At 44.0% G+C, this 13,179-nt stretch overlaps 1 protein-coding gene across 2 annotated transcripts in view; it reads left to right on the top strand.

The window, feature by feature from the left end:
- LOC139237888 (zinc finger protein ZFP2-like) overlaps nucleotides 1-1,753 on the top strand; it is a 93,081-nt gene extending 91,328 nt beyond the window's left edge. Inside the window, exon 3 of one of the 2 annotated variants that reach the window (XM_070867198.1) lies at nucleotides 659-1,753. In XM_070867198.1, the coding sequence (XP_070723299.1) occupies nucleotides 659-1,586 (928 nt within the window). In that variant the 3' untranslated portion in view covers nucleotides 1,587-1,753. Of the gene's footprint in view, nucleotides 1-524 lie in introns of both variants that reach the window. The other variant, XM_070867180.1, reaches the window with a different exon arrangement.
- The last annotated feature ends 11,426 nt before the right edge of the window (nucleotides 1,754-13,179 follow it).

The following is a 13,179-nucleotide window of genomic DNA, read 5'->3' as shown; positions in this document are numbered from 1 at the left end:
TTAATTTGTTGCATGGCCAGCCACTATGCAGCCGTGCATGCGCATTATCTCTTCCAGCGGCAGGAGCTGGGGAGCGGCCTGTGCAGGACCGCGCGATTGGTGGAACATTGGCGGACGGCCCTCAATAGCTCACCAAAACTTGTTCAGTAGCCCTCCAGCACAAATAATTGCCCACTGGGTGGTGAAGGTTGGGGGTTTGCAAGGCTCTGAAAAGTTGTTGTCGAGTTGCAGATCTATAAAGTCCGTCACCTTCAACCCTCCCCACCTCGCTCGCTCTCTTTCTCTCTCCTCCCATAGAGGCCAGAGTCTTGTGTAGGCCCAGACTGGATGGCAAGTTCCCTTCCCTGATGGACATTAGTGAACCAATTGGTTTTTACGACAATCCAGCAGCTTTCATGGTCACTTTTTCTGCTGTCGGCCCCACAAATGGTCAGACTCATTAAGCTTAATTTCACAGCCTACCTTTGTGTTTTTATGGGTTCTCCCTCACCCTCCCTTTTACCTGTTTTACATTCATTTTACAGGGTGTTAGAAGGGGAGGATTTGTAGATGGGAAGCTCAAACCAAACATCACATCAAGAACTGCCAAAGTAATCTGATTCATCGGACCTGAAAATCATCAACCATTGAATATGGAAACAAAAAGCACCGTTCACAGTGGGGAGAAAATGCACACGTGTTCTGTGTGTGGGCGAGGCTTTAGCCGATCATCCAACCTGTCGAGACACAAGCGCAGTCACACCACGGAGAAACCATGTAAATGTGGGGATTGTGGGAAAGGATTCAATTACCCGTCTGAGCTGGAAACTCATTTGTGCATTCATACCGGGGAGAGGCCGTTCACCTGCTCAGTGTGTGGGAAGGGATTCACTCGGTCATCCAACCTGCTGAAACACCAGCGAGTTCACACTGGAGAGAGGCCGTTCACCTGCTCAGTGTGTGGGAAGGGATTCACTCAGTCATCCCACCTGCTGAGACACCAGCGAGTTCACACTGGGGAGAGGCCGTTCACCTGCTCAGAGTGTGGGCAGGGATTCAATCAGTCATCCACCCTACTGACACATCAGCGCACTCACACCGGGGAGAGGCCGTTCACCTGCTCTGTGTGTGGGAAGGGATTCACTCAGTCATCCCACCTACTGACACACCAGCGAGGTCACATTAACGAGAGACCATTCAAGTGCTCTCACTGCGGGACTGGGTTCAGGCGATCATCAAACCTCAGTGAACATCAGCGCACTCACACTGGGGAGAAACCGTTCTCCTGCTCTGAGTGTGGGAAGGAATTCAATCAGAGATCCAGCCTTCTGACACATCAGCGAGTTCATACCGGGGAGAGACCATTCACCTGCTCTCTGTGTGGGAAGGGATTCACTCAGTCATCCAACCTCACTACACATCAACTTATTCACAGCAATAAGGGACCTTTAAAATGTTCTGACTGTGAGAAGAAATTTAAAAGCAAAAATGGTCTGCTGATACACCAACGCATTCATACTGGGGAGGGACTTTTCACCTGCTCTGAGTGTGGGAAGAGATTCACTCAGTCATCCCACTTGCTGAGACACCAACAAGTTCACATGTGACTGCAAGGGTTGGATTCTGCTGTTTTTGCTGCTGTTAATCACATCCATGACTGACCCATGTTCATTTTGACAGTCGGGGTTTGTTTCTGCTGATATTAACCCTATAAATGGCCTGGAGTTTAATATTCTGGATATATGTCAAATAAATCAGCTTTGCTTTAAACATATTGTTGTAGATTTTCATTTTTCCCACCTGACATTTTCTCATCTGTCTTTCAGTTGAGACGTTAAACCGAGGCCACATCTGCGCTCTCAGGTGGACGTAAAAGATCCCATGGCACTATCTCACAGAAGAGCAGGGGAATAATCCCCGGTGTCCTGGCCAATATTATCAACATAACAATAAAAGCAGATGATCTGGTCATTATCACATTGCTGTTTGTGGGTACTTGTTGAGTGCAAATTGGCTGCCACTATTCCCACAATATTACAGTGGCTACACTCCAAAACTACTTCATTGGGTGTAAAGCACTTTGGGACGTCTGGTGGTTGTGAAAGGCGCTATATAAATGCAAGTCTTTCTTCCTTTTCTGAATGTTTAGGATTACCTGGCTGGAGCTCAAAGGACAATCTGGGGGAGGATTGTACGGTGGGAACAAAACTTCATCCTGGACACAGTCCTTCAGGGCCACACTGAGCGGGACAAACAGCACTTTGGTCTTTCTCATCTCTTCACTGACAGCAAAGTCGCCATGTGGGTTAATCTTGGGGCGTGTAAGAAATGTGTCCCAGTCGCTCTCTTCCATGGTTCAGAGCTCCTAGGCACGGAACAGAAGGCTCCTTTACAACTGTTTGGAGTCATGAATAATAGTGGTGAATGCTGGAAACGTGCTGTCAAAATTGCAATCTGTTCCTGACAAAGTAAAATGGCAGGTTTAAGATAAGTCAAAAAATTACTCTGGTAATTATTTTACAACGATTTAATGCGTTTGTGTGACAGTCCTGAGTCTTCCATTTTTCATTTAGAATAATCCCATTTTTAAAAAGTTGTTTAAATTCTGCATTAAAATAGCAGGTGGAGGAGTTCACAAGATTCCGTTAACTGCTGGTGCAATTATACAACAGACATTTGATCTCCAGTTAAAGAAGGACCTGCAACATGTTTCCAGGAATTCTCTCTTTTATTGATGTGTGTGTTAGACACCAGGATAACTAAAAATACACGTCCCGGAACATCCATGGGGAACTCCGTTCAGATCAAGATGAATCCAGTTTACAGGAGAATAGAGACAAATATCACCCAAAATGGCAGGAGACAAAAGCAGCCATTGGAGAAGCTAATAGATCTTTGGAAAAGAAGATGCATAATCGAATTACATAGAGTCTACAGCACAGGAACAAGTTATTTGCCCAACTGGTCTGTGCCGGTGATAATGCTCCACAGAAGCCTCCTCCCAGCACTTTTCATTGAACCCTATTAGCAGATGCTTCTATTCCTTTCTTCCTCATGCGCTTATCTACCTTACCCTTACATCAATGCTGTTTGCCTCAACCACTCCTTGTGGTTGCATATTCCACATTCTTAATCTCTCTTTGGGTGAAGAAGTTTTTTCCTGAATTGCCTATTGGATTTATTAATGACTATCTTACACTTATGAACTGTAGTTTTGGACACCCTGCAAGTGGAAACGTTTTATCCATGTACACCCTATGGGCCCAAATTTGGAGCAACTTGATTTTTCTGGAGTATCTTAAAAATCCCCATTCTGTACATTTAATTTGCGTCAGTGTAAGTGAATTAGTTAGGATTTTTTTTAGTTTAGTTTTTTTTTTCAAAAGGCGTTACCAGCCGTTTTGGCCATTTAAGCCAGTTTGGACAACTAATAGTTACTCCAAATTAACTTAGGCCAGCGTATGTGGCCACTTGTGGCCTACAGACAACCCTTGCGGAGAGTTAAGAAATCGGCGCAGGTAGCCAGAGATAGGAGGGGCAAGGGAAGCGGTGAGGACCTTGCAAAGCATTAAACACCTTCACGACAACATTCAAAAAGCATAAAAATCATCAATAATAAATAAAAAATAAAACTTAAGTCCTACCTTCGTAACTTGGCCCCCCGAGGGCCGTGACTTCTCTCCAGGGAAGACAGCGGCCGGCCTGTGCGGCAGGTCACTCGGCCAGAGATAGGGGCAGCGAACATCGGGTCCTGCTCACAGCCTGCAGGACGTGCTGGAAGGGCGAGGAGCATGCGCGCAGACTCCACCACGCATGCGGACAGCTGCCGGCACTGTTTTAGGCACAGGGCTGTAGCTCCGTGCCCCCACTCCACTATATACGCCGCGCCAGGACCCGGGACACACAGCAGAGCAGCCAGACTCGTAAGTTTTTTGGCGCCGTTTTGAGCGCACAAAGTCGCCGCATCTTGAGTTAGTGCGCCGGAAAAAGGGGTTGGAGAAATTTGGACCCTCTATAACCTTTTCATAATCTTAAAGACCTCAATCAGGTCACCCATTGGCCTTCTCATATTTTCTAGAGAAAAGAGCCCAGACAGTTCAACCTTTCCTGATGAGTATGCCCTTTCAGTTCTAGGATCATCCCTGCAAATCCATTTTGCACCTACTCCAGCGTCTCTATCCTTTTTATAATATGGTGACCAGAACTGTGCACAATATGCCAAGTGTGGTCTAACCAAGGTCCTATACAAATTTAATTTGATCCTTCAAGAAATGAACCTCAGTGCCTTGTTTGTTTTTTTGATGGCTTTATTAACCTGTGTAGCTACTTTTAATGATTTGTATATCTGTAGCCAAAGATCCCTTTGCTCCCGTATCCCATTTAGACTCTGGTGTTACAAGTATTGTGTGGCCTCCTTATTATTCCTACCAAAATGGACACTTATCTACATTGAGATTCATTTGTGACTTACCCTCCCATTCTGCAAATTTATTATTGTCGTCTTGCATTTTGTCGTGGTCTTCTTCCTCAGTATTAACTCTACCTCCCAATTTGATGTCATCGACAAATTTTGAAATTGTACTTCTGATTCCCGAGTCCAAATCGTTTATGTACATTGTGAACAACAGTGGTCCCAGCACCGCTCCCTGTGGAACACCACTTCCCATCTTTTGCCAGTCTGAGTAGCTACTCTTAACCCCTACTCTCTGCTTTCTGTTTTGTAACCAGCTTGCTATCCATAACAGTGTAAGATCTACAAGATGACCAAGGTCACGCTGTGAGGAGCTTGTTTGGTCTGCAAATTCTCGCCTTCTAATACCCTGTAGAAAGAGTTTGGAAAAGTCATCTCTAAGTACAGGATAGAAATTCAGAACATTATTTTCACTTGTTCCTCCAAAACTAAATCCCAGTCGCGCGCACGCTCCCTCATTCCTGTGCTGAAATCCAAACTGATCGCACGGGACTTCAAAAGGGCAGCGGCAGTCGGAGGAGCAGCAGTTCTGGAGGAATGGCCAGCATTGCGAGACCTGAGCGGGCGTGGGACTTCAAAAGGGAGGCGGCAGTCGGAAGAGTGAGCTGCAGCAGCGACAACAGTAAGGGACAAAAAGTAAAAAGAATTGAAATCAAAGTGTGACCTCACAGTAAGGCAGGTAAGTGATTGGCTGGAGGATTGTTGAGAATTTTTCTTTAAAAAACCTTGGACATTGGTGTTAATTAGGAACTGCAATTAAATAGATAAATGATCTTTATTATCTAAGGAAAACTAATTAGTTAAATCAGCTGTTTGCTGAGTAGCGGCTGGGTGTGTTTTACTAAGGTTTAGAGTTTAGTTCTACTTGATAGTTTCGAGTCTAACTAGAGGGATGGCAGGGCAGCTCAGTCTCGTGGATTGCACATCCTGTGGCATGTGGGAAATCCTGGATGCTTCATGCAGCCAGGATGACCACATGTGCAGGAGGTGTCTCCAGCTGCACCAAATCGAACACCGTGTTTTGGAGCTTGAACGGCGGCTGGAGTCACTGCAGTGCATCCACGAGACTGAGTGCTACGTGGATAGCACATTTCTCGAGGTGGTCACCCCACTGCTTAAGAGTGTGCAGGTAGAGAGGGATTGGGTGACTGCCAGACAGAAGAGGAGGACTAGGCAGGTAATGCAGGAGTCCCCTGTGTCCATCTCACTCTCCAACTAGTACTCTGTTCTGAGTACCAGTGAGGGCGATGGTGGCTCTGGGCAGTGCAGCCAGAGCCAACTCCATGACACTACGGGTGGCTCAGCTGCATAGCAGGGGAGGAAGAAGAATGGAAGAGCTATAGTGGTAGGGGATTCAATAGTCAGGGGAGCAGACAGGCATTTCTGCGGCTGCAGACATGACTCCAGGATGGTATGTTGTCTCCCTGGTGCCAGGGTCAAGGATGTCACTGAGCGGCTGCAGGGCATTCTGGGGGGGAGTGGATGAACAGCCAGAGGTCATGTCCATATCCGAACCAACGACATAGGTAGAAAGAGGGATGAGGTCCTGGCAGAGTTTAGGGAACTAGGAGAGAGATTAAAAAGTAGGTCCTCAAAGGTAGTAAACTCTGGATTACTTCTAGTGCCACAAGCTGGTGAGTACAGAAATAGGAGGATAGAGCAGATGAATATGTGGCTGGCGAGATGGTGCAGGAGGGAGGGGTTTAGATTCCTGAGGCATTAGGACTGTTTCTGGGGGAGGTGGGACCTGTACAAGCTGGACGGGGTTGCACTTCAACAGAGCTGGGACCAATATCCTTGGGGGGGGGGGGGGGGGAGTGGGGTTTGCTAGTACTGTTGGGGAGGGTTTAAACTAGCTTGGCAGGGGGATGAGAACTTGAGAATAGAATCAGTAGGGAGGGGAGTAAAGCTGGAATTTGAAAGCAAAACTAAATAAAGAAAGTGAGTTTGAAGGAGAGAGGAAACAAGCAGGAAAAAAGGATTAAAAAAACAAATTTAAAGGCTCTTTGTCTAAATCATGTAGTATTCGTAACAAAATAGATGAGTTGATGGTACAAATGGCTATGATCTGATAGCCATTATAGAGACATGGTTGCAAGGTGACCAGGACTGGGAACTAAATATTTTGGGGTATTGACAATCTGGAAGGACAGACAGAAAGGAATAGGAGGTGGGGTAGCTCTGTTGATAAATGATGGAATCAATGCAATAGTGAGAAATGATATTGGCTCAAATGATTAGGATGTTGAAACAGTTTAGCTGGAGATAAGGAATAATAAGGGGAAAAAGTCACTGTTGGACGAAGTCTATAGGCTCCCTAACAATAGCAACTCTGTTGGTTGGAGTATAAACCAGGAAATAGTGGGGGCTTGTAAAAAGGGAACAGTAATAATCATGTGTGAATTTAACCTCCACATTGATTGGACAAATCAAATTGGTCTGGGTAGCCTTGAGAAAGAGTTCATAGAGTTCATAGAGTGCATAAGGGATGGGTTCCTTGAGCAGTATGTAACGGAACCAACCAGGGGGCAGGATATCTTCGATCTGGTCCTGTGTAATAAACAATCTCCTAGTAAAGGATCCCCTCAGAATGAGTGATCATAATATGGTTGAACTTCAAATTCAGATGGAGGGTGAGAAATTTGGATCTCAAAGCAACGTACTAAGCTTAAATAAAGGAGACTACAAAGGTATGAGGGCAGAATTGGCTAAAGTGGACTGGGAAGATAGATTAAAGTGTAAGACGGTTGATGAGTAGTGGTGTACATTTAAGGAGATATTTCACAACTCTCAAGAAGAATATATTCCAGTGAGGAGGAAAGGGTGTAAAAGAAAAGATAACCATCCGTGGCTAACTAAAGAAATATGGACGGTATCCAATTAAAAACAAGGGCATACAACATGGCCAAAACTAATGGGAGGACAGAAGATTGGGAAGCTTTTAAAAGCCAGCAAAGAATGACAAAAAAAGTTATTAAGAAAGGGAAAATAGACTATGAAAGTAAACTAGCACGAAATATAAAAACAGATAGCAAGAGTTTCTACAGGTATACAAAAATGAAAAGAGTGGCTAAAGTAAATGTTGGCCCCTTAGAGGACGAAACCGGGGAATTAATGATGGAGAACATGGAGATGGCAGAAACTCTGACCAAATATTTTGTATCAGTCTTTACGGTAGAGGACAATAACAATATCCCAACAGTGGATAGTCAAGGGGCTATGGGGAGGAGGAACTTAACACAATCACAATCATTAAGGACTCAGTAAGATAATGGGACTAAAGGCGGATAAATCCCCTGGACCTGATGGTTTGCATCCTAGGTTCCTAAGAGAAGTAGCAGCAGGGATAATGGATGCATTGGTTGTAATTTACCAAAATTCTCTGGATTCTGGGGTGGTCCCAGCAGATTGGAAAACTGCAAATGTAATGCCCCTATTTAAAAAAAGGAGGCAGACAAAAAGCAGGAAACTATAGACCAGTTAGCCGAACATCTGTGGTTGGGAAAATGTTGGAGTCCATTATTAAAGAAGCAGTAGCAGAACATTTGGATAGTTCAGTTGGGCAGAATCAGCATGGATTTATGAAGGGGAAGTCATGTTTGACAAATTTGCTGGAATTCTTTGAGGATGTAACGAACAGGGTGGATAAAGGGGAACCAGTAGATGTGGTGTATTTGGACTTCCAGAAGGCATTTGACAAGGTGCCACATAAAAGGTTACTGCACAACATAAAAGTTCATGGGGTTGGGAGTAATATATTAGCATGGATAGAGGATTGGCTAACTAACAGAAAACAAATAGTCGGGATAAATGGTTAATTCTCGGGTTGGCAATCAGTAACTAGTGCAGTGGTTCTCAACCGGTGTTCCGCGGCACATTGGTGTGCTGTGAACCCTTCACAGGTGTGCCGCCAAATTGTGTAAAAATATGGTGGACTTTAGCTGATTTCACAATGAAACACCAACCATTTAACTTTGAAACAGAAGGGGAGGGGGAGAGAGAGAGACAGACAGACAGACACATATGTCATCTACCTATATGTATGACGCCACTACTGTAGTAAACATTGCCAATATTGACAAATAATTATCTATTTATTTCTACTACTATCAAAAAAACTCTGTTCTAGAGTTGTACAAATAATAATGACAAGAGACAACACACACAAACAATTTAAATGTCATACTCAGAACAAAATCCTTTAGCAAAATTTGTTTCCTTTGAGTACTCGGCACCCCCCCCCCCTTTCCCCACTCCCTTACTCCCTCTCATTACTGATAGAGAAGTGCGAGTGCCTACCATCGAATGAGACTGTGTGCGTGTGTGTAAACGTGTGTATGTATATTTACGGTTGTGTGTGTATATGCGTCTGTACCAAGGGCGTGGGCCGGGGGGGCACTTGGGTCATGGCCACCCCCAATGCAAAATAATAGTAAACATAGAAACATAGAAAATAGGTGCAGGAGTAGGCCATTCGGCCCTTCGAACCTGCACCGCCATTCAATAAGATCATGGCTGATCATCCAACTCAGTACCCCCTTTCCTGCTTTCTCTCCATACCCCTTGATCCCCTTAGCCATAAGGGCCATATCTAACTCCCTCTTGAGTATTAAATTGTTCATGTGAAAAGCTTAAAATTTGATTATTAATTTGGATGAAAGAAATGAAAGACGAGTCTAACATATATGCAGTAAAAATGTGTAGTTTTTATAATATGTCAAAAACTATTTAATTACATTTAATCACATTCTTATTTATATTTTGTTATTTTTGTTTATTGATCTGCAGCTTGATATGTGGCCGGAACTGGTGGCATCTTTGACGCTTTGACCTGATATAGCGCCAATTAGCGGCTCCTTTGATGTATGCAGCATCCAATTTGACCTGGCCTAGCCACCCTAGTGGTTCCCTTGATTTTTGAGAGTTGGCTTTCGGCATATTTTGATCATAGTCAAAATCACAACTTCCTGTTCAACTCCAGGTTCGTTTCTGTCTGGACTCTCTGGAGTTTGGAAATTGGAAGACTCAGTTCGTGTCTGTCTGGAGTTTGGATCACTCAGACGAAGTGACCCAAATCCAGCTCGCAAAAAAACATAATCCAAATATATTATTCACCCATTGCTTTTTGCATAGAGAATCACTTGTTGCAAAGACATTACCGCTAGAATTAAAATCTGTGTTAGATCAAGTAGTTACTACTGTAAGTTATATAAAATCAAGACCTTTTAAAAACTCGCTTGTTTTATTAACTCTGCAAAGCTATAGATGCACAACACGAATGTTTACTTTTGCATACAGAGATAAGATGGCTTTCAAGGGGAAAAGTCTTATGTTGTGTATTTGAGCTTAAAGAAGAATTGTCAGTATTTTTTTGAAAGGGAAGGAAACGATACCTTTTGCAAATACCTTAAGAGTGTAAATGTGGTTAGCATATTTGGCAGGTATATTTAATTGTCTTAACAGCGATAATACCAGTATACAAGGGCGAAATGAAAACATTCTCACCTATACAGACAAGCTATTAGCTTTTCAGAAAAAAAATTCTATCTGGAAAAAGAAAGCAAAAGAAAAAAATCTTGAAATGTTCCCTTTGATACCAAATCACAGTATTAAAAAGGTTGCTCCTATCGTGATAGAGCATTTGGCATCACTGGAAGACAACATCAAAAAATATTTTCCATCTTTGGATGTAGAGAAGTATGATTGGGTAAGAAAATCATTTTCTCCAATTAGTACGTCAGATTTTGATTTTACATTGCAAGAAGAAAAAGAATAATTGACTTCTATTTCTACAGACCACAATCTTAAAATGAAACATTCAGATATGTCTCTTGATGCGTTCTGGATTTCTATTAAAGAAGAATATCTTGCAATATCTAAAAAAGCCTTGATAATTCTGATGCAGTTTTCAACATCATATCTTTGCGAATTAGGATTCTCAACTTTTACGAACATCAAATGCAAAAAACGGGAAAAACTTAGCGAACTTGAACACGAAATGAGAGTCGTCTTATCAGTTATATGCCCTAATATTAGTGACATAACTAAAAAACGTCAGGCTCAAGTATCACATTAAAATACTAATTAATCTATAATTAATGTGAGGAATTATTATTATAGTTTATTTTATTACTTTCAGAATAAAAAATAACAAACGTGTACAGTGTTGTATACCTTCATATATTGTGATTAATAAAATGTTTTTTAAATTTTCTGAAACTTGCTTTTTTTTTTAAACCTGTGTTCACCTTTTAATCCCGTCAAGTGTGCCTGCCAAAAATTCGAAAGTGTACCGCGAACACAAAAAGGTTGAGAACCACTGAACTAATGGGGTGCCACAGGGATCAGTGTTGGGACTTCAACTATTTACAATCTATATTAACAACTTGGATGAAGGGACTGAGTGTAATGTAGCCAAGTTTGCTGATGATACAAAGATGGGAGGAAAAGCAATGTGTGAGGAGGACACAAAAAACCTGCAAAAGGCTAAGTGAGTGGGCAAATATTTGGCAGATAGAGTATAATATTGGAAAGTGTGAGGTCATGCACTTTGGCAGAAAAAATTAAAGAGCAAGTTATTATTTAAATGGAGAAAAATTGCAAAGTGCTGCAGTACAGCAGGACCTGGGGGTATTGCAAAGGGGATGGGGTATAAAAACAGGGAAGTCTTGCTACAGTTATACAAGGTATTGGTGAGGCAACACCTGGAATACTGCGTACAGTTTTGGTTTCCATATTTAAGAAAGGATATACTTGCTTTGGAGGCAGTTCAGAGAAGGTTCACTAGGTTGATTCCGGAGATGAGGGGGTTGACATGAGGAAAGTTTGAGTAGGTTGGGCCTCTACTCATTGGAATTCAGAAGAATGTGAGGTGATCTTATCGAAACGTATAAGATTATGAGGGGGCTTGACAAGGTGGATGCAGAGAGGATGTTTCCACTGATGGGGGAGACTAGAACTAAGGGGCATAATCTTAGAATAAGGGGCCGCCCATTTAAATCAGAGACGAGGAGGAATTTCTTCTCAGAGAGTTGTAAATCTGTGGAATTCGCTGCCTCAGAGAGCAGTGGAAGCTGTGTCATTGAATAAATTGAAGACAGAGATAGACAGTTTCTTAACCGATAAGGGAATAAGGGGTTGTGAGGAGCGGGCAGGGAAGTGGACCTGAGTCCATGATCGGATCAGCCATGATCGTATTAAATGGCGGAGCAGGCTCAAGAGGCCGTGTGGCCTAAACGTGCTCCTGTTTCTTATGTTCTTATGTTCTCTTTTCTAACTCTAGATTATTTCAGTTCTCATTCCTTCATTTACGCTCATGGACAATTCCCAGCTCATACCTTCCAGAGTGCCTCTCCTAGCCTTGGAATCCAGGGAAGGTATGAGTATCATAGAATCATAAACATTTATAGCATGAAAGGAGGCCATTTCGTGTCCGTGCTGATCGACAAAGAGCTAACCAGCCAAATCACACTTTCCAGCTCTTGGTCTATAGCCTTGTAGGTTATGACACTTCAAGTGCACATCCAAGTACTTTTTAAAAGTGGTGAAGGTTTCTGTCTTTCAGGCAGTGAGTTCCAGGCCTCCACAAATTTCTCCTCAAATCCCCTCTAAACCTCCGACGAATTACTGTAAATCTATTCGCTCTGGTTGTTGACCTCTCTGCTAAGGGAAATATGCCCTTCCTATCCACTCTCTCTAGATCCCTCACAATTTTACACACCTCAATAAGGTCTCCCCTCAGCGTCATCTGTTCCAAAGAAAACAACTTCAGCCTATCAAATCTTTCCTCATCGCTAAAATTCTCCAGTCTAGGCAATATCCTCGTAACTGACCTCTGTATTCTCTCGAGTGCAATCACATCTTTCCTGTAATGTGGTGACCAGAACTGCAAGCAGTACTCTAGCTGTGGCCTAACTAGTGTTTTATCCAGTTCAAGCATAACCTCCCAGCTCTTGTATTCTATGCCTCAGCTAATAAAGGCAAGTATTCCATATGCCTTTTTAACCACCTTATCTACCTGTACTGCTACCTTCAGGAATCTGTGAACATGCACTCCAAGGTTATAGAAACATAGAAAATAGAAGCAGTAGTAGGCCATTTGGCTCTTCGAGACTGCGCTGCCATTCAATATGATCATGGCTGATCCTCTATCACAACACCATATTCCCGCTTTTTCCCCATACCCCTTGATGTTTTTTGTTTCTAGGGGCCCAAGTTTCGGGACGCGCCTAGAACGGCGCAGCCCCGACCTGGACGCCCGTTTTACGTGCTACAAAGTGCGCCTAAAAAAAACTTAGATTCGCCAGCTCCCTGCTGGTCCTCTGGAGCCGGGCGCGGCACAGCACGAGCAGTTGGGTGTGGAGCTAGGTCCCTGCGCTGAAAACAGTGCCGGGACCTCTGCCCATGCGCGCTACAGTGGGCGCGCATGTGCAGTAGCTCCAGGCGCCCAAAACTCTGTGGGAGGGGCCCGAAGCGCGCACACCCTAGCCCTGGCCGAATGGCCTCACTGGGGCTGCGTGCATAAGGCTGCCTCCCACGCCCAGCTCCTGCTTCCTCCCGCCCGCTTCCCCCCCCCGCCCCCGGACCCGACCCGCGCTCCGCGCTTCCCTCCCCCCACCCGACCTGACCTCCCTCTCCCTCCCTCCCCCCCCGGGGCCCGACCCAACCTCCCTCCCACCACCCCCCCGCCGACCTGACCCACGCTCCCGAACCCCCACCCCCACCCCGAC

This window comes from Pristiophorus japonicus, chromosome 2 (genome assembly GCF_044704955.1).
Source record: "Pristiophorus japonicus isolate sPriJap1 chromosome 2, sPriJap1.hap1, whole genome shotgun sequence".
Lineage (NCBI taxonomy): Eukaryota > Metazoa > Chordata > Chondrichthyes > Pristiophoridae > Pristiophorus > Pristiophorus japonicus.
Note: the sequence above shows the minus strand (reverse complement) of the source record. Positions and strands in the feature narration are given on the sequence as shown.